The sequence below is a fragment of the Parasteatoda tepidariorum genome, chromosome 5 (genome assembly GCF_043381705.1).
Source record: "Parasteatoda tepidariorum isolate YZ-2023 chromosome 5, CAS_Ptep_4.0, whole genome shotgun sequence".
NCBI classification, from domain to species: domain Eukaryota; kingdom Metazoa; phylum Arthropoda; class Arachnida; order Araneae; family Theridiidae; genus Parasteatoda; species Parasteatoda tepidariorum.
This window is the reverse complement of record NC_092208.1, coordinates 15,278,650-15,299,562: the sequence shown is the minus strand read 5'-3', so window position 1 is coordinate 15,299,562 and position 20,913 is coordinate 15,278,650. Positions and strand designations below refer to the sequence as shown.

At 32.2% G+C, this 20,913-nt stretch overlaps 1 protein-coding gene across 1 annotated transcript in view; it reads left to right on the top strand.

The window, feature by feature from the left end:
* The window catches only part of LOC139425595 (uncharacterized), a 59,351-nt gene that overhangs the window by 20,287 nt on the left and 18,151 nt on the right, over positions 1-20,913 (top strand). Inside the window, exons 8-15 of the mRNA XM_071180899.1 lie at positions 1,144-1,228; positions 2,796-2,865; positions 4,589-4,634; positions 6,150-6,181; positions 9,637-9,709; positions 9,964-10,136; positions 11,888-12,163; positions 16,358-16,496. Of these exons, the coding sequence (XP_071037000.1) occupies positions 1,144-1,228; positions 2,796-2,865; positions 4,589-4,634; positions 6,150-6,181; positions 9,637-9,709; positions 9,964-10,136; positions 11,888-12,163; positions 16,358-16,496 (894 nt within the window). The remainder of the gene's footprint in view (positions 1-1,143; positions 1,229-2,795; positions 2,866-4,588; positions 4,635-6,149; positions 6,182-9,636; positions 9,710-9,963; positions 10,137-11,887; positions 12,164-16,357; positions 16,497-20,913) is intronic.

Below are 20,913 nucleotides of genomic sequence, written 5' to 3'. Positions count from 1 at the left end.
AATATTATATCGACAAATTATTAAATAAAACGAACAGTTTGTATTAATTGAATGTTTATTTTGGCTGTTTTATTTTCTTGTAGTTTATTTTAACTATTTATTTGTTTATGCATCGAATTACCTATTGATGACATTATTTTGTGTTTTATACAATAGCGTTCTCAGTATTAAAATGTGTGTTTGCGAGAATGGATACAAGGAAAAATACGCCTTTCCAGTTCTTAACCCTAATTTAAGAACTAAATAAAAATTGCATGTTTACTTTTCCTCAGTTATTTAATCACTAATATCATCTTTACGGGCAAATTCCTGGAATTGGGGGACGGGGTGGCTATGCATATTGTAGGTGTTATTTTTCAGGTGATGTCTTAGGATTCTGTCAGATGAAAAGTCCGATGTCGTCGAAAAAGTGAGTTTTGAAATTCGCAAATTAAACAAATTAGATAAAATAAGACAGATTAAACTAGATAAAATAAATTAGATCAGATTATTATTAATATGTAGCACCTATTGTAATTATGAAAAAAGCAACAACAGTTAACCTTAGTAAACAAACACACAAAAAATTCGTTACGAGCAAAATGTATCAATCGATTTATGCATATGTACTGCGTCATATTACGAATTTATTTAGAGTTACTTAATTAGTTTTGAAGAAACATTCCAGTAATGTTAAAATAGTTTTGAAAAAAAACTATTTCATTTTTCTTAAATACACCTTTCGAGATGTTTTTTTTTCTTTTGAAAATACTCATTTTGAGCTGTTTCTAGTTTCATAAACGCAAATTTCAAACTGTGTACTGTTTTAAAAACGAAAAAAAAAACTGTTAAGTTAGGTGATTGAGGACTGTTGAGGTGCACTGTTGAATAAATGGTATTTTTTAACCAGTCACTTAATGGAAGTTGCCATTGATAATATTTAAAAGAAAAAATCTTAATAGTTTTTAATCTTAGCATTAATTTTCCTCAGAGTTCTCTTACAAACTATATCGAAAAAGAAACAAAGTTATTCGCGGGTGTTTCGAAAAAAAATATCTTGCTATTTTTTTTTCGAATGCTGTGGCTTTCATTTTTTAAATGGTTACGGAAGTTTAGCTTCTATTGATTGTAGATTAATCTACTTTCTTTGCAAAAATATCTTAGGAGTGCATTCAGGAATGCTACACAAATACTACTTCGATAGCGTATGGACTGCCAAAAACTGAAAGAGAAAGGTGCAGCCTTAAAAGTGAGCATGCTTTATTTTGTATCAGAGTTTGAATTTTATGACAATTCAGCATTTAATATAAGAAATAATTTATAAATATACTGGTCGACAAAATTAAAAGATGGAAGACATTTTCCCAAATACCTAAAAAAATACAGAATATAAATAAATGAAATTTGGTATGGATATAGCTTATTCCATGATAATAAAGTATGCAAAACAAAAATGAAAGTGCCATTCACTGGCAAGACCAATTGCCAATAAATCCAATGTATTCTGAACTTAAGGATAAAAGATGACAATGAAAGTGAGTCTTGTACAGTGTGTGTTACCTCTAGTATGGTGTATCGTCACCCTTGACAGACAGACACATACCTGCCAACTTTTAATCCCTTCCGTTATGATTTTTCCCAGTGGTATTGAAATGGAATTAAAATTTCAATTTTAAGCAAAAAAATGCGTTGTATTTGAAAAAGCTTAAGCTGACGACCATATTAGTAACGCATATTAATATATATGCTTAATTTTTTTAAGAATAGTGGTGATCAAAATCATTTAAAAATTAAGTTTATAAAAGTAAAGAAAATATATATTTACTACCACTTTAAATATAAAAATAAAATTTTACGCCAAATGCGTAAAAGTTGGCAGGTATGCAGACAGCATGCACAACGAGTATGCATGCAGCTAATAATGGAGTTAAGGAGGACTTGTGGAAGACCCTCCCATTCTTCCACCAGAGCAATTTTTAACTCCAGAATGGTTCTGGGGGGAGGTTGGCGCATCGCAATAGCTCTCCCAAGAGCATCCCAAGCATGTTCAATAGGATTCGGTCAGGGGATATTCGCTGAATATCCTCGCTTTTCAGATACTCATCAACCATGACAGCCCTATGTGGTCGCGCATTGTCGTCCATAAAAATGAACTCAGGGCCAACGGCGCCACTGAAAAGACGCACATACCTCTAGGACCTCCTTCCTGTTCCTCTGGGCATTCACGGAACCATTGTCAAACACATGGAGTGGTGTGAGGGTATCTTGCATGATCCCTGCCCAAGCCATGTGTCCTCCACCAGCATAATGGTCCCTTTCGATAATGTTGCTGGGATGGTATCGGGCTCCAGGTTCCCTCAATAACCGTCCAGAAATAGCGTCATAGAAATGTGCGTCATAGATAGAAATGTGCGAAAATGCTTTCCATCTCTTAATTTTGTCCACCAGTGTATTTTAATAAACCGGGTTGGAGAAAATTACCTGTGGCGTTGAGCTCAAATATACTAAATATTTGTTACTACAATAAGTTTTCTTTAGCATTTTAAGAAGTTCTAGTGGAACTTAGAAAATTAGGTATTTTGCATATTTGGTAAATATTTATGTCATGAATATCAATATTATCTCGAGTTTTGTTTATCATTCCCACTTTTTGAAAAAGTGCTCTACTTCAATGTAATATTTTTGCTCAGGTTTAAATTATAAATTACTAATATCAGGTGAATAATGAATATAATCAAAAAGTAACTTTTAATATAGTTAAAAAGTGATTGTTTTGTATAGTTAAAAAGTCATAAATTTTCGGTTGTTTATTTCAGAGAGGATAACAGAAGAAATATCAAAAGAAATTATTGATTGCCAGCTCAAAAACTGTGGACCTGCGTGCTTGTAAGTTATTATTTTACAAATTATATTCCTGAAACAAAAGCAAATTTCTGTATAAAAAAGAAGTATCATTAATTTTTAATTAAGCCTAGCATCCCTTAAAAAGGATGGTTTCTATTTGCCAAAAAAAAGTGGAATATGTTTCATTATTAAGATTTTTTCAGATAAACAAGATAGTTCGTAGTACTCGAAAAATTGAGAAAAGATGAAAAATAATAAAAAAAAGGACAAGAGAAGAATTATTATTCATATTATTTTTTAAAAGTATTTAAAAAAATATTTTTATTTATATTTATTATTCTTTTCCATAAATAGTGTTTTAAGTTCCATAAATACAATTTTTTTCTATATAAATAGTGTAGATTTTTTTTCTGAAAAAAAAATAATTAAGAATATAGAGCTAATTCTCATAATCATAATCAATTCTCAAACAAACACTTTCTGCAGTGGACACTGTAAGGAGATTTATTGAGAGGCAGCTGAATATGTCAGAGGAGAAATTTAAAGTCATAGTCCACTTAGAAAGTGTTATAGACAAACTTTCTTACACATCTCTAAAGCAAGCAACTATTGAATCTTTTTAAGTGTAAAAAGTGTTTTTAGAATAAATATGGAATAGTAAATGAGGGATGTAAAGCTCATTTTTCCTTATTTTACCATCGATAACATGCGATTTTCGATAATACGAATTTTCGGTATCTCGAATTTTTTCTCCTCTCCCTTCAAGTTCGAGATATCGAGGTTTGATAATGANAAATTAAAATATCAATTAAATAAAAATTAAAATACAGACAAAATATATAGGGAGAAGAGAAATAGTGATATCATGTACTTACGATCAACTCTAAAAAAGTAAGTAAAATAATATTTCGATAGTAAAATTTCCATATTACAAAGTGTTAAGTAAAAGCGTAATAGATGGTAGTGAGAAAAAGAATTTTAATGAAAAATCCTACTGAAGTTAAGAATCGATCCAATTGGTTTGTTACCCTGGATTCTCCCGAAAAATGGATATAGATGTGGTAATTTAATTCATAAATTAAAATACCAATTAAGGGGTAAAAATCTTCTTCAAATCGGTTTTTTCTCTGGAATTTTGTCAATGTTTTTTATGGGAAAAGGTCCGTCATATGAAGTAACTCGCAGCTTAAGTGTCAAAGTAAAATTTTAAAATTCTACTTTGTTGTGGAGAGTTTTCTGATGTCGAAGAAATAATTCAAATACATGGCTAGTAAAAAATAATAATTTGGAGAGATTTTTCCACCCAAATTATCAAAATCGATGAATAACTTCCATGAATAATCGATGAATATTCGGTTTTTTCTCCAGGAATTTGCAAAACCAGCTTTGTAATAAGTTTTCAAATATTAAAACATTTGTCAGAAACGATTTCAATTTTCACAATACTATGACTTTTCTTCATAATGACTTTTTTTTCTTCAGAAAGCGTCATTTTTTTTTCAGAATTTGCATAGAGGGTCAAGGTAAAGACTGGTTAAACGTTCAAACAATAATAAAAAACTTTCGCAAACTCACAATCGTTGTAAAAAAAGCATATTATCAGAAAAATGTGTTATTCCATGTGACGGCAGTCTTCATAAAAGCCATGATAAATTTATAATGTTGTTCATATTTACCTTTTAACAATGCTAATAGAGTCAAAATGCAACATGAAATATGTACTCAACATAGAAATAAATATGCAATTCTTTTTAAATATTTATAGTGATGAGTTCTATGAAGCTTCTATGGATGTTTCTGAAAGTCGCGAGGTAAGTCGATTCTAAACTACTTTTACCTTGAAAGATTATTATATTTGAAATTGTATTTAAGAGAAACAATGCATAGAGCGAGCATAAGTCTATCTTGCAATATCCATAACCATTCTTTATTTCCTTTATATTTATTTCCTGTTCCCACGTAAAAATTCGTTCATAATTTCTTATTTCTTAATAAAGTATTAACAGAAGAATGCTTGGAACACAGAGAAATATATATTAAGAGTTTCAACTCTATGTAATGTTAGAGTGTATAAAAAGGAGACGCGTTTTTCTTTATTAGTGCGCTTTTTTTTAAAAAACGTTATGATAAAATATTTAAATCATAGCGTTTTGAGTACTGCGCTAAAGGTTGACTATTAGTTAGATTGATGTGTTGATAATTTTTTAAAAATTATTTTTAATTACATCTGTGAAACTCCTTGTAATCATTAGGTTTTTTGTTTTCTTTTAACTGGATACCTGCGAGCGTCCTCATCACGGGTATCGATTCTGATTGGGTGCTGAAACGGGGCTTTTGTTTATGTTATCAAATGCTGTTTTAATACTATTTCGAGTAAGACTTGAATTTTAAATATGAATTCGATTTGCAATCTCAGAATCGATTATCGTATCGTGTGGCAATCGCATAATTAATAAATTCTAGTAAAATATTGAAGTGTGTAGTTATTTTTTAAGCATGATCTGGGGCTTAAACTGACCCATTCACATATTGTTCAAATTTGAAGAGGCTAGCATAAAAGGTTTTGAAATTATAAGAGATAGAGGTATCTACACAAAAACTCATTTTACGCGTAAGTGATTACACGTGACTTTATCCACATGAATCTACATGACTTTGTTTATTTTATATATAAAACATAAGTAAAAATTTGAGACCTCACAGAGAAAAAAGTGTTATTTAGAGCTTTTTTAATTGTGCCTGACAGTTGAATTCCTGCAAGTGACGTCGCAGTATCGATGCATTTATCGATTCACTGAAGCCAATCAGGTTCAACACATACGCGTGACATCACGTACAGTTATCCAATTAAATTTAAGGTTAGAAATAAAATTAATTCATTTCTACTTGAGTTGAAAGTACCCTATTATGAAATACTGGAATGATACATTTTTATTTTTGCTACTTATTTTATAAAGAACTCGTGGACCAAGCTTGAGAGTTTTATCTTTGTAGCCAACTTTTGTATAACATAACTTACACCTGGAGTAATTACCTTTTTATTCCTCCTGGTAATTACAAAATATCGAAATAAATTTAATTAGAATTTCTGTTTTTAGTTTATAAAGAAGAAATGACTTGAATTTGAGCTACCCATACTTGTAATAAACTATTTAGCATTACTGTTGATTAAGTTAAATATGAGGCTATTATTATTTAAGTGCATTGCCTAATTATTTAATTATATTACGTCTATATTTTTCATTTCTGTATTACTATTTAAAAAATAATTGGAATCATTCCTTATACAACAGACTTGCGATTTTTTATATAATTTTTCTTTTTAGGGCGAATGCAGTGTTCCATTAGAATATTCTGAGTAAGTCGATAGGCTTTTTCGTAGAATATTTCATATTTAGGGGTCGCACTTGTTAGTAACAAAACAATTCAAGCCGTAAATCATCACTTCTAATAAATGTTTTTGAAAGCCTTGTTAAAAATTAATAAAAATTATGGGTTGCACACAAGAAAATAAAAGCAGTAAATCAAATCGAGGAATGAGCCGGCAAATCAAACAAATTTTAATTTCTTCAGTGCTTTGAAAGAGGTTAGAGAATTGTAAGAGTTCTCCAAAGAGCAATTTTTTAAACTTCACTTCGAATTAAAAGACTTATAAGTCGCAGTAATAATAAATTCGACATAAATTCGAAAATTTGAAAAGAATGGATCCAATTTACTTCTAAACATTTCATCTAAGTATTAATGAGATTCGCAACGTTAAAATCTTCTTTTTCCTTAAATGAAAAAAGTTATCCTTATGCTTTGTACGGTGTAAAAATTGTAAATAATAAATTATTAACTTTTAACAGATCGTAAACCATTACAAAAACTTCCTGAAAGACATAGCAAGACGGTTGGATGCCTGAAAGTGCTATCATCGTAGACAAAACATTGCAGTTGTCAATTTAATAGCCAATCAGGTTCATCACACTTTTAGCACCACTGTGAACAAGCAAATCAGGGTTGTTTTAAATACGTGATCTACAGTTTATAAGCGTTATTTTTCGTTAAATTTCTACATGGTGAGTTGCTCTTAGTCAAATATGCCTTTAAGAAAACGACGAAGTTATTATTAATAGCTCACTGATTTTGAACGTGGTCGTGCAATAGGGTTGTGAGAAGGTGGAATTTCTTGCCGAGATATTGCAGAAAGACTGGGGAGAAATGGATCCGCTGTGCATGGTTTTAGTTCATTTTATAACCTTCGTTAAACAGTCGACTCAATTTTGGGTTTGCTACTACTAATGTTCAACTCCGTAGACTTATAATTTTGAACCCAATCCAGAAAACAAGAGAACTCCTGGATCAAGTATTGGAAGAAATTTGAATTCGTGGAGGACTATTTGATGGAATAAAGCCGCATTTGCATTATATGGAGAGGAAAACCATTGAAACCTCCCTTGTTTAGCTCGACGACAAAGGGACTCTTATACATGACCGGCCTACTACTATATATATTTTACGTTAGCAATGCGGTTGGTGAGAGCTGGGTGCGGAATTCGAATCAACCAACCATTGCCGGGATTCGAATCTGATGCACCTCATTTGGAGGCTAGCACTCTCTCCCCTGAACCATCACAGCTATACTGTATATGATTGTTGGCTGCAGTGTTAAAGGGAAGGTACTGCGGCAAAAGAACTGGGTTCTGGACTGCCATATGGCGCCTTCCGCATGGCACAAGATCACTGTGTACATCGTATGACTATGGCTCACCATACTACATCTTCATCAGAAATTCGAGCTGCAGTTGGCACTGCTATGGCACAAGGAACTGTTAAAAACCGGCTAAGTCAATTACTGCTCTGGGGCTTGCATTCCACTTACTTTATACTATTGTCGTGTATGAGTGGTGTCGATTTAGAGCTCACTCAGAGATGAGATCCATTTTTCTTCCTAATAAAAATCGGTTCAGCGTTTGTGTCAGGGATATCAGTAGGCTGGTTGGAAGGATGCCGGGTGGGCGCCAACTACCAACCTGTCTCTGACCAAGACATACTGACCTACACCTGGATTAATGGTCTGGGGAGTGATTTCTATTACAGCAGAAGGACTCTCCTTGTTATTCCACGCACCTTTACTTTTAAACAGTCAGCGTTATCCCCTTATCGACTGACCGAGTGCAACAGACATGGAACTCAATTCTGCGAAATGAAATACGCATCTGTAAGACACAATGCATGCCTGTTTGCCTGCTTGCGTACAAAATTCTGGTGGATTCACCTGTTATTAATGTCAGGGCTAAAGAGAATAGAAGGGCTAGTTCACTCCGCTCTTAGAGCTTAAGCTACGATTTCCCTCCTCATGACGTTACTGTGTCCACAGATCTCGGAAGATCGCACGCAGAGATATTATAATAACTTTCCATCTTCCTCTTTATAAAAATAAGTTAGACTTTTTCTGGTTATTAGCTTTCAAATTTTACCTAATTAACACATTATTTCCATTCATAAACATAGTTTAAAAAAACTTTCTTGGTCATTATATTAAAAAAATACCATTTTAAACTTATAAAAATATGTTACTAGTTGGCGAAAATGACACTATAAATACTTTATTTTAAAAAGTTCAGTTTTAACTTTAATTATTAAGAAAAATGAAAGCATATATCGACATTTTTTTATCTACATATTCTTTTATAACAATAAGTTGAGTTAAATTTAGAATCCCTGATTTTAAAATATGCCGTTAATAGCAATTTGTTCATACTTAATCATTAGGAAACATCAACCTTAAACGCTAATTACTGAAAAAAAATAATAATTTAGGTTCATAATGACATTAGAAATTTTACAATTGTTTACAGATATTTAAATTTAAGATGATATAATTTATAGATATTAAAATTCAAGAGAATATAATTTTTAAAAGAATCATAAATATTTAGAATAACTACATTAAAAAAATAAGTTATAAAATTAGGAGAATTGCAACTGTACACTATATATTTTATTTATACTTTTTACATACGTTAATTTTCTTTGACTTTATCCATTTTTTAATTTTTTTCACATGCCTTTCTTTTTGAAGTAACAAGGCGGTTTCTATTTAGATAACGAATTTTTATAAAAGTTCCTAACTATAGAAAAAAACGTATTGCTGTTTTATATTAACGGTGTCATTTCGGAATCCATTCTTTACATTGTTCATTTACTTTAGGGAGCACGCGGAAAATTATATTTGTTCCTTTTGTGTTTCTATCAGAATTTTTGCAAGTTGCAATCGCGCAAACTGGCATTTCGTTAATAGTTTTAAAATTTTGTAAATTCATGACAAAAACTCAGGAAATTCATTATACAAAATAACAAATGTCTTAGAATATGTCACAAAAAGAAATGCTCCAATATTAGTTAGAGCTAGTAAAGCCGAACGCTTTGTTCTTGAAGTAAAAGTGCGAGCTTCGCGCCAAAGTAACGTCACTAGAGAAAATCGGAGGATTAGCGCGGCCAGAGTTTCTTCAAAGGAGTGAACCAGCCCTTCTATTCTCTTTAGCCCTGTATTAATGTACCATCACATTTGAAACGATTTTCCTTTCAATTGCATTAACCTGTGACATTGAAACTTTAATCAATTAAACATGTTACTCAGAAAAATACATTGTCGAAATTTCATTACTTTACAATAATTTTTTGGTGTTGTTGGAACTTCATTTCGATCAGTGTATTATTTTCTTATATGGATTCTAAATGGTGTATATTACGTAAGCTGGTCATTGCAGTATCCTCTATAAAATAAAATTTTCTGTCTAATATTTATTTTTAAAAAATCTTTTCTAGTTTTAAGAGTGGAATTCACGTTCACCTGGGCCATATGGGAAAGACGACTTATAACAGTAATCCAAAATTTGAAGTAAGCTTTTTTAATATCATTCTTAATTTATCATATCATGTTTTCCTATTTTATTTTTTGCCATTTTGTTTCGAAAGCAAAGAACATTGTAATCAAGATGTTTGACACAAAGAAGGTCATGAACGATGTATAAAACTCTTTTCTTTTTTATTTTATGATATAATGTAATGTAATGTAACGTAACGTAACGTAACGTAATATAATATAATGTAGTATAATATAATATAACCTGTTTTATTACTTTCCTGTTTTAGAGCATTGAACATTTTAGCAACATTGGAGGCTATGTTGGTATGTGGCTGGGAATTTCATTAATTGCAGTTTTCGATTTCTTGAGTACTGCTTTTTCTTTGCTGAAATTTTCCTTTCAAAACCTCTCCATCAAAAAGACTCGAGTTCGTAGAATAAAACATCAAAAGAGGAACAAGTAAGATTTAGAAAGAGGTTGAGATTGTAAAAATCAAAGATCTTGAACAGCTATTAAACTTTTCACAATCTAAATATCATAAATATAAACTACCGTGATAGATTTTTAACCCTTGCAAAAGAAAAATAATAAATAAATAAATAATTAAGTAAAAAAAATACAAACTTTTACAATACAACCATAAAAAACTTTTGGTTAAGAAATTTCAAAAGCAATTTCCCGGACGGTTACTTTCCTAAAATCTCGAAATGAAAATTTACACGCGTATTAATACACAGAATTGTAACACCTCTGTCAGTAAACGTGGTGGACTTAATTTGGCTGATGTTTTTGAAAATTATAAGCTGGATATTTTGGCCTTTCATGTGGCTACTCTTACAGAAATTTAAGCTGTTTTGAGGTTTACTTATGGTTCATTTATGTGATAAGGTAGATTTGAGGTTCATTTGAAGTTCACTTAACCTTACAAAATCAAACTCCCAAGGTTAATCAAGGTACATGAAGTTGTCTTATTCACATTTGAGGTTGATAGCTATATACATTAGAGCAATAAGCTTAGAGAGGTATTTTTTTAGTTGTACATGTTATTTTTTTTCTACAATTCAGGCAAATAACTACATATTTGAATTGTCAATAATTTTACAAATTTCAGTTTAAAGTATTTCTGAGCTCTGTAAAATGGATACTCAAATTTCATGAGACTTTCTTTGTTTTTGATGTAACCATTTCCAGGCATATGCTCCGTGCAAGAACTTCATTAAAGTGACGAAACAATAATCGTCAGTACTTTAAAGAAACGGATTTCATTAAAATTAAAAAAAAAAACTTCTAGTCATAATATTTTTTTCCGAAAAAAAAAACTAATAGAGACCTAATTATCTTTAGTCAAGGGCATCATGTTAGTAGACCGAAATTCGTCCAAACAACACAAAGGCACATAGAAAACAAAATTACACACATGCCCTAAGCAAGATTCGAACCCGGGACCTTCCTGGAACAAGACAAACACCTTGACTACCGTACAACTCGGTCGACTTGTTTCGTCATTTTATTTTCCACTATTTAGTCTTCCTTTTAGTTTCGTCATTCTACTTAACAATCTCCCACGATGAAGTTCCGAGTTTAATTATTAAGTATTATTAAATGCATCTAAGACAAGCACATTAACGTCGAGAGATGAAGAGGTGCTAACGATTTTCGAGAAAAAAGTCCTATTAAATATTTGTGGTAGAATTAAGATCGATTGCTCATGGTGAACAAATTTAAAATTTGATATAAGCGTCTTATCGCGTCTGATATAAGACACACAGCAAGACCAATAACAATCATTCTGTTTTAGCTTAGAGTCATATTCCGCAAAGACGTCTCTTTAAATAGCTTTTCAAACTTTTTCGTGAATAAAAATCGACATAATTGTGCACACAAATCAATGTATTTTTGAGAAAACATAAAAAAACCTTCCCAACTAGTAGCAGTCGCTGCTACATCAACTGTTTTTGTTTATTGTAGCTTACGATACGTATATAATTTTGAGTTCATTTTTTGAACATGCTTCTAAACCTATTACGCATTGTCATGGCCATTAATAAACACTTTTAACGTAATGCATAATATTGAAATGACGCTACCTTTCGTACTTCGAAAAAAACATTTTTTTTTTTTTGCTTCTGAAAAAATGATGCACTTTCATTCTATTTAGTGGTTACCTTTTTGCAGAAACCATAACTAATTATATCTCTCTTTTCTTTCAGGAAAATTGATAAAAAAGAAATCAAATTTTGGGCCAATTATTTGAAACATGCTTTTCGGGATTCAATGCTGAGTGGCGTTCCACAGATTCTTCTGGCTAAGAGTATATTTAAGAAATGCGCCCTTACATTGATCCTTCTGTCTTGCTTGGTGGGATATATTTATCAATCTTCTGAATTCCTACGACTTTTTTGGAAGTATGAAACTGTTGTTGATATCAGTATTACAAACAGTAAAGTAACAGAACTACCTTCTATCACTATCTGTAATTTTGATGGGTAAGTCAAAAGTATGTTTTTCATTACCAATCCTATCTGTTTATTATATGATATTCGACATATCTGAAGAGAAAAGTGGGAAAACATTGTTTATGATGATTTTAAAAATATTTAAGTTTGTTTTGCAAAGAACTTATTTTAGTCATATTCAACGATGCAATAGAGGGTGTCTCTGAACTGTCAAGTCCAGAATGCATGTAAACTCTCTTTACACACATAGTATCCCCAAGAGATTTTGATCGCGCTGATTGACTTTCTTGGCTTCTGTTACGCCTTTTTGTAGCTCCTCCCCAATAACATTTCTCCATAGTTTGTCCCCAAAATGTAAATCAATCATAAATCAGTTCCAGTATATTTCTCATACTAATTTTATGACAAATGTTAAAGTTTTGTTCAAAAAATTAAACAGCGTTATTAATTGTATTTTAATAATAACACATTTATTTAAATCTAATTTGCTTTAAATTTTATGCTAATATTTTTTAACATTAATGTTATGAATTTTATTTAAATGCAAGGTAAACAATCATGTTTTGGTAAAACATCAAATTAGTATAATAAAAATTAATAATAATATTAGTATAATTATAATAATAATAATAATAATTATCATAAATTAAAGTTTTATTAGCTAGCTTTTATGTAATATATATATAAGAATTGATTAATATTCAAATTGAATAGCATTGTGAATATCCTTATGCACTTAGAAATTAAAATCTCTTACTTAAATTTATTAAGTATGATTGCAGAACCACTCAGTTAAGTTTGAAATTATTATATGAGATTTTAAAATGCATATGAATAAATTTTTAAAATTATGTTTGAAAAAGATCTCATCATATCTTAGAGGATGATATTCTAAAATGTTAAAAAAATGTAAAAATTGTAGAATTTTTTGAAAAACTTCTTTTACATTTCTCCTGCGCCACTTTCATAAACGCACTGTGGGGACAAACAAATAATTTCCTGCACTTAAATAATAAAAAAATATCTATACAATCCAATAGAAATGTACTAGAATTAAAAGAGGGAATATTTTGTAAATTTATTCTTTAATTACTCATGGTATTAATTTAATGGACAATTCATAATCATTTACTTTTATTTTGATGGGAATTATGCAATCAAAAATTAATAAAATAAACATCTTAAAAGACAATTGCTTGATTTCTTAAACGTCAATTAATAGTTTTTCGGTATTATAAAACATTTAACAAAAAAAAAGGAAAAGAAACATTAAAAATAAGTAATAAATAGGTAGGCATAATGCAGATCTCTTAGTTTTAATTTATAATAATAGATGGCGCCACTAATAAATCTTAAATTAAAAGTTTTATAATTTTAGTAATCCACAATAAATAAATAAAATATTAACTTAATTCAATGAACATTAATTTAATTAAATAATTATCAAGTGAAAACTATTCAGTTTTCATTTTATAGTAAGTATAAGAATTAAGTAAGGCAATTAAATTTGATTTCAAAGCTTCATAAGAATTATTAGCTTCATAAGAATTTATGTATGTAATAATCGTAAATGTAACGAAAAAAGCATTTTCCATAAAAATTAAATACAAATTTTTTCTTAAAATAACTAAACCAGTAATTTACCTACAAACAAATCTTTGTCCATGAGGTTTGGAAGTTCTAGAATTCCATTTCGCATTGGTTAGTTCCCCTAATTCCATTACCCACAATCCCAAATTCCATTACCCATGGTATTTGAGGAAATATTTTTTACTTCATTTTTAAATGAAGAAGGCAGTTTCTCTGTTGAAAAAACTGACATTTCAAGTTTGTACACAAAAGCTGGAGTATAGAAATCAATCTATGCTGAAAATAACAAGCATGGCAAAATGAAATAGTCATACGTCACAGATGGCGTTGCCGAGAAAGCCAATCAGCGAGATCAAAATCTCTTGGAGATACTATGTGTGTAAAGAGAGTTTACATGCGTCCAGAATTGTGATAAAAGGAATCTAGAGGATGAATGCCTACCATGGAACTTTTCCTTGAAAAATGTTTGCACACTTTGAATCTAGAATAGACACGAAAAGCACACCAGGCATCTTCGCTTCTCGAAACTGTTTTTACGTCACTGTTAGGCTGTGCAATGACGTCAAGGAGATAAAAGGAATCTAAAGGATGAATACCTAACACAGAATATTTCCCCGAAAAATATTTGCAATCTTTGAATCTAGAGGCCAGTTGAATAACACTCCTGATGTATTTTCATTTAGAAATTGTTCTTATGTCACTGCAGACTGTATAATGACGTCAGGGAGATAAAAGACATCTCAATTAACACATGAAATAGAATATTTCCCTACAAAAATGTTTGCAATCTTTGATTCCAAAGGATACAGGAAAAATACATCTGGCATCTGAGCGTCTGGAAACAGTTTTTACGTCAGTGTAGACTGTATTATGACGCCAGGAAGATAAAAGGAATCTAAAGGAGTAATACCTAATATAAAATATTTCCTGGGAAAATGTTTGTAAACATTGAATCTAAAAGAGACAGAAAAAGCACACCTAGCATCTTCGTTTCTAGGAATTATTTTTACGTCACTCTAACACCGTCGACGAATGCCAACAACTCTTATAATAATTCATCAAATACCCTTTGTTGTAAACAAGTTTGTATCTTTTTTTACATTTTTTTTGCTACCGCCAATATGGATTTTTCATGATTTTCCCTCTCACAACGTGATTTGTGACCTCATCTTCTGCAATAAGATTTTATCCTCTTAATACTTTTCATCACTCGTCAGACTTTTGACTATCATATTCTATCAAAGAATATGTAAAAAGGGTAGATCCAGTATTGATTGATGTAGTGACTCTCTTTGGGTGTATTTTAATCAAGAAAATATTCCAAATGCATTTGGTAAGATAAATAAATGAATGGATATATACCTGAAATTGAAAAATCGGAAATGATTTGAGAAAGTCACTCTTTTAATATTATACAAAGACGACAACAACACGGACGCCAACCCTCTGACGCAGATTTTCATTAAACATATTTTTTTTTTGTTTTTATTAATTCATATCAAGATAAGTGAAAAACATTATATTTAGCAATTTATGAATTTATTTTTATGAAATGTTGCATGAAATATTGGTGACTTTTTCTGCGCTAAAAGTAAAATCCTCGAAGCACGTCATCTTCCAAACATCTTCGTTTCTGGGAATTGTTTTTACGTCGCTATTGTATGTGTCACGACATCAGCTAGCTTCACATCGAACAACTCTTTTAATATTTAATCAAATAAATCTCTCTGTTGTTAGAAAATTTGTAGCTTTTTCATAATATAATCTAGATCTAGATTCTAATCTTATAATTTATAAATCTAGAGTCTAGATCATCATATTAGAAAGTTCAATCGCTACGGAGATGACTATTATCCATCAACAGTGGGACTCACTCTAAAGCCGGAACAGTTCACTGTGTGTTTCCAACATTGTCCACCCACCTCCATTTTCGACATCGAGGAAATCAACCTAGCTCTTAAGGTGGTCAATGACTACGACAAGAGGGAGTTTTATTTGCTCATGATCATGGCTGATGACTTCAAGTACACGCTCCCTCACGAACACAAGCGTAGAAGCAGACGACTGTACAAGTTTCCCTATACACTAGCTTCGCCCAGTGGAACGCCATAAGAAAAATCGAACGAAAGTATTTTATATACTCTGATAGTAAGAGCGTTTTGAACCAGTTAGAAAATTTTCGCAGCGATACTCACCCAATATTATGCTTCATTAATCATTTATTAATCGCTCTTCACAAGAAGGGATTTCATATTTCATTTTGCTGGATACCGAGTCATGTCGGTATCATGCCAAGTCATGAAAAGGAAGCAGCACAAAAATGAAAGAACTTCCTAGGTTTTATAAGCATGTACCTGATGGTTCATAGCATATTTGAACCCAGAACCTCTCTGGTGGAAGGCCGAAAGCCAAACCACTACAACACGATAAATACATGGGTCTAAGCAGAGTCCATAATCAAACCCCATCCCTTCTGAGCCGGACGCCGATTCTCCAGTCACTAGCTACCACTGCTCATTAAGAACCACCTCCCGCTAAACTCTTCAACTAATTCATTTTTTTCTCCATATTTCAACTTTTTTTAAAATGAATGTGAGAAAAATTATGAAATCCACGATTTTAATCATCTTTCAGGGTAAATCAAACGAAGGTATGTGGAAATTTGAAACCAGATTGGTGCGAATCATTAATAAAAAAGTGGCATTTTGCTGACGAGATCTGTGATTGCTTACCAGAACGTTATTGTGAAAACGGCATTCCCATAGATAGAATGGTTTGTATTGTTATAAAAATTTCTGTTTTCATTAAATACTATTACAGATTCCAGGACCTGCTTGAAAATAATGACCAGGTACCATTCCAGTTCATTCCTTTGCCTACGTCTGCGTGGTCTACGTCACCAAATTTAAATTTTGTCTGATATCACGCGCTATCATTTTAATGAAGTTATACTTCTTATGCGACTTCCAACAAGGTTGCGTTAAACGTTTAACGCTACATTTTTATTGGCCGGGAAATCACGTGGTAGGATCCAGTTTTCCCTCATTCATCTCCATAGTGTTTTGGTTCTCACTAGCATAAAACTAATAAAAGTATTGTTTTTCTATAAACATTATTTTAGTTTGCCTTGATACACATATAATTTAATAGGGTAGTATTTTTTATTTTCAATTAGTGGATAACAATTGCAAAAAATGAGTGAAAACAATCCCACGGATAATGCGGCGAATTTAAGGTTATGTCAAGGTACGTCTATTGTGAATATCAATTGATTGTTAGGTTTTCTCCTCTGAAATTACATTATGACGCATTCACATACATTATTAATACAAATACATTTTCCATGGCGAGGCGATGAGGCAACCACAAGAGGTCCACGAGGGGAAAATGCACAATATTACCGTGACTACAGAGCACGAAAGCGAGCGGAGCAGGAAAAAGAGTCGTTGAATAGAACTAGTGATCCTTCTACGACAGCTGATTCTTCTACAATTAACGTCGCAGGTTGCGAAGTTTAACTTCTTCCGCGAGGAGGGACTCCACGCACTATTTTTTTTAATTAATTTTTTGAAACATGTTTCTAAGAAATCACTTATTTAAAACCAACGGTAATGGAATAGAAAAAAATATTTATGTATTCAATTGCAAAATTAATGGGAAAGTAGTACTAAATCGTTTAGGAGAAACATAAAATATCGACGCCAATGATGCTTGATTAATTAAAATAATATATGTATATTGAAAAAAAGAAATAAGCTATGCACTAGAAAGCAAAAGTAATGGAGTAAATGTATTTATTTGTACAGAAGAACCGTAAGAAATCATCATACTACCATTGACGATAATCATACTTAATTCCTGTTGGTAATATGTATTAATTGAAATAAAAAAAATCACTTCTGAACTAAAAAGCAAAAATAAGGCGACAAGATACTTCTTCGCGTTTTGGATAACCGTGAAAAATCAGCATATTATTATTGTCACTAATGCTCAAATAATATTGTGTATGAATTGAAATTAAATAAAAGCTAAGCTCATGAAATAAAGATTAATGGAAAATTCGCTTACGAGAACCGTAAAATATCTCCATTCGGAGATGCCGCTTAATTCATATGTATCGCTGATGGTAATATGTACTACTGGTATTACGGTAATTGGTGAAATGGTTTTGATAAGAACTGTTTTCCGTAGTTTCGAAAAATATTTTTTCCAGTGGTAGCTAAGATAATGGGGAGTTTCATTTCTTTTCACATCTTAGAAGGGAGTTGGACTGTTAAAATAAATCAGATATTTATTTTTATTTTATTCTATAGAATGTGATACGATTTATTAATTTAGTTTAATTATTATGTTAATTAAACTAAATATCAATGAATATTAAAATTAGCGAATGAAATATGCTATTGCTAGAGTATTAATAAATATATATCCTAGTAATAGCGATCACATATTATGAAGAAAAAAATAATTCAATTTTTGTTTACAAAAAAACAATTCAGCAGTAATTTTAAACACAACATTTAAGACAAGAATAATTCAAACGATAATAAATATTACTTTTAAATAAAATTTCTTTACAATCAATAATATTAAAATCAAAACAATTAAAAAAAAAACATGTTAAAAAACATACCTCNAAATACTAAGTCATTAAAATAAATTTGAATTCAAATAAATGACATGTAATTCGTTAAACCTATTAGAAAAGTGCTAATTCGTGATAATAATTCGTAATATATAAATTCGTGAAAAAAAGCGCTTTCGACAAAATACTAAAATAAAGATCTGTCGACAAAGACTACTCATTTCTGCCTAGCTTAATAGTATGAAATTACCACAGCTAAAGCTCTCTGGTTATTTCAGTTTACGTTTTTAAAGTGCTTTATATTGAGCCACCTCAGCTAGATTTGGCATGTGGCATTTTTAGCGACAAACATTGGTCGATTTTCTAGTGTTGCCATTCGGGGAGTTGTAATGAGGCTTTTTTTTGTCGCCGTGTAAGAGAATTATATATATATTTATTGTATGTGTGTGCGTTTGTGGTATATGAGTGGAAGGGGCATGGAGCACTGTGAGCGATGACGGAATGTGAAAATAGCAACACAGCAAATAATAACTTTTTTAATTTATTGTGACTTTTTTTTATAAATTATATATGCAACGAATTCTATATATTGGATATCCGCAAACATTTGTGATCGTATCGTTAGTGAAATTTTTAGGAAACCCTTTTGGTACATTTTGTAGCATTTGGTACACTGCGATAAACGATTAAAATTATCGTATGGGCCATGAATCATGTAATAATATCAAACAGCAATTGATCAGTAGACGTATTTTGAATTTCCGCAGAAATTGCACTATCGATTTCTTCAGGACGTATTTTGCTGATTAACTAAATCAAAATGTGTGAATTAGGTAATCCCAGCTTTTGCCATTGAACCGAATACATCCAGCAATATGTAGGATATATATAATATATGCAATTTCGTGATGAAACTTATTAAAGACTTTAACCTTTGTCTGACTCAAGTGCTGTAATGTCATGACGATGTATCGCATTTTGGCAGGGCAATAGCAAAGATGTAATCTCTGACCATTTTGGATTACACGTGAAAGTGATAAATAAACACGGTCGTCCGTACTCGCGCACGTAAGCCAGAGCATCCTGGATATATTCTTGCATATGACGTATACGATGATGGTAGAATGACAGAGTTACCAATTTCGGCGGAGTCGGCGTTGCTGACAATAGCGTCTCCCAAGTAAATGTATTCTTCCGCAGGCAGCTGTTGTCGATTATATTGCAAGTATCGTAAACCTTGTGGGTCAGCGCGCGCAGGTCAAAGCTGTGTTAAAAGGATGAAGAGCACCGTAGTTAAAGACATTCGCTGCAAGTGCAAGTGATTTGTTTTGTGAAACATGTCTTCAAGAAATCATTTAGACGACTTTACTCGAGGAAGAATGATTGGGAAGCTTGAGGAGGGGCGTAGTGCGACCAGTGTCGCCGAAGAGTTCGGGATCAACAAAAGTGTTGTTTCTCGTGCTTGGAATGCCTTTAAAACTACTGGTAAAGCTGTTCGGAAGGTTGGTTGTGGCCGTCCAAGGAAAACAACACCAAGAGATGACCATTACATTGCCCTCCAGGCGAAAAGAATCCGTTTTCAGTCAGCGAGCACCATATCTCAGCAACTGTGCACAGCCACAGGACGACAAGTATCAAGATTTACAGTGACCGGACGCCTCCACAAAGGTGGCTTATTTGTCAGACGTCCTGAACGCTGCATACCTTTAAAAGTTAGGCATCAGCGGCACCGTTTAGAGTGGTGCAGAGAACATGAAACCTGGACACCTCATCAATGGAGTCGCGTCCTCTTCACAGATGAGAGTCGTTTTAGTGCTACAAGCGATTCTCAACGTCAGTTGATCTGGAGAGAGGTTGGAACTCGATTTCATCCCAATAACATCGCGGAAAGAGATTGTTACGGTGGTCCTGGAGTTTTCGCCTGGGGTGGAATTATGTTGAACGGGCGGACTGAGCTTCAGATCTTTGACCGAGGTTCTGTAACTGGAGACCGCTACTGTAACGAGGTCATCCTACCCCTTGCGCGTCTGTTCCGAGAGGCCATTGGACCAGACTTTATTTTTATGGATGACAATGCCCGGCCACACCGTACTGCTAATGTGCAAGAGCTACTGGAAAGTAAAGATATCACACGAATGGATAGGCCAGCTTACTCTCCAGATCTAAATCCCATAGAGCATGTGTGGGATGCATTAGGGAGACGTCTTGCGACACGACAGTATCCTCCTGGTAACACCCATCAGCTGAAAGATGCGTGAAAGGAGGAATATACACGTTTACCCCCAAGAACTCCTGGATAATCTGGTGCTTAGCATGGAGAGACGATGCCAAGCAACAATTACAGTAAGGGGAGGGCATATCCCATACTAGGGAACATCTGCCAGTTGTACTTACGCTTCTTGAGGCAATCATGCGTAACGCCACTATATGTCAAATAAAGCTTTTTTTTGTTCCATACCCTACTTTAAGCTTTATATTCCTTTCTGCGCCATTATTCCTTTACCATCGTCTAAGTACTAAATATTGTACATCATATTCAAATTTCATGTCAATCGGATGATTTCTTGTAGAGTTATGACAAAAAACGCACTTAAATATTTAGTAA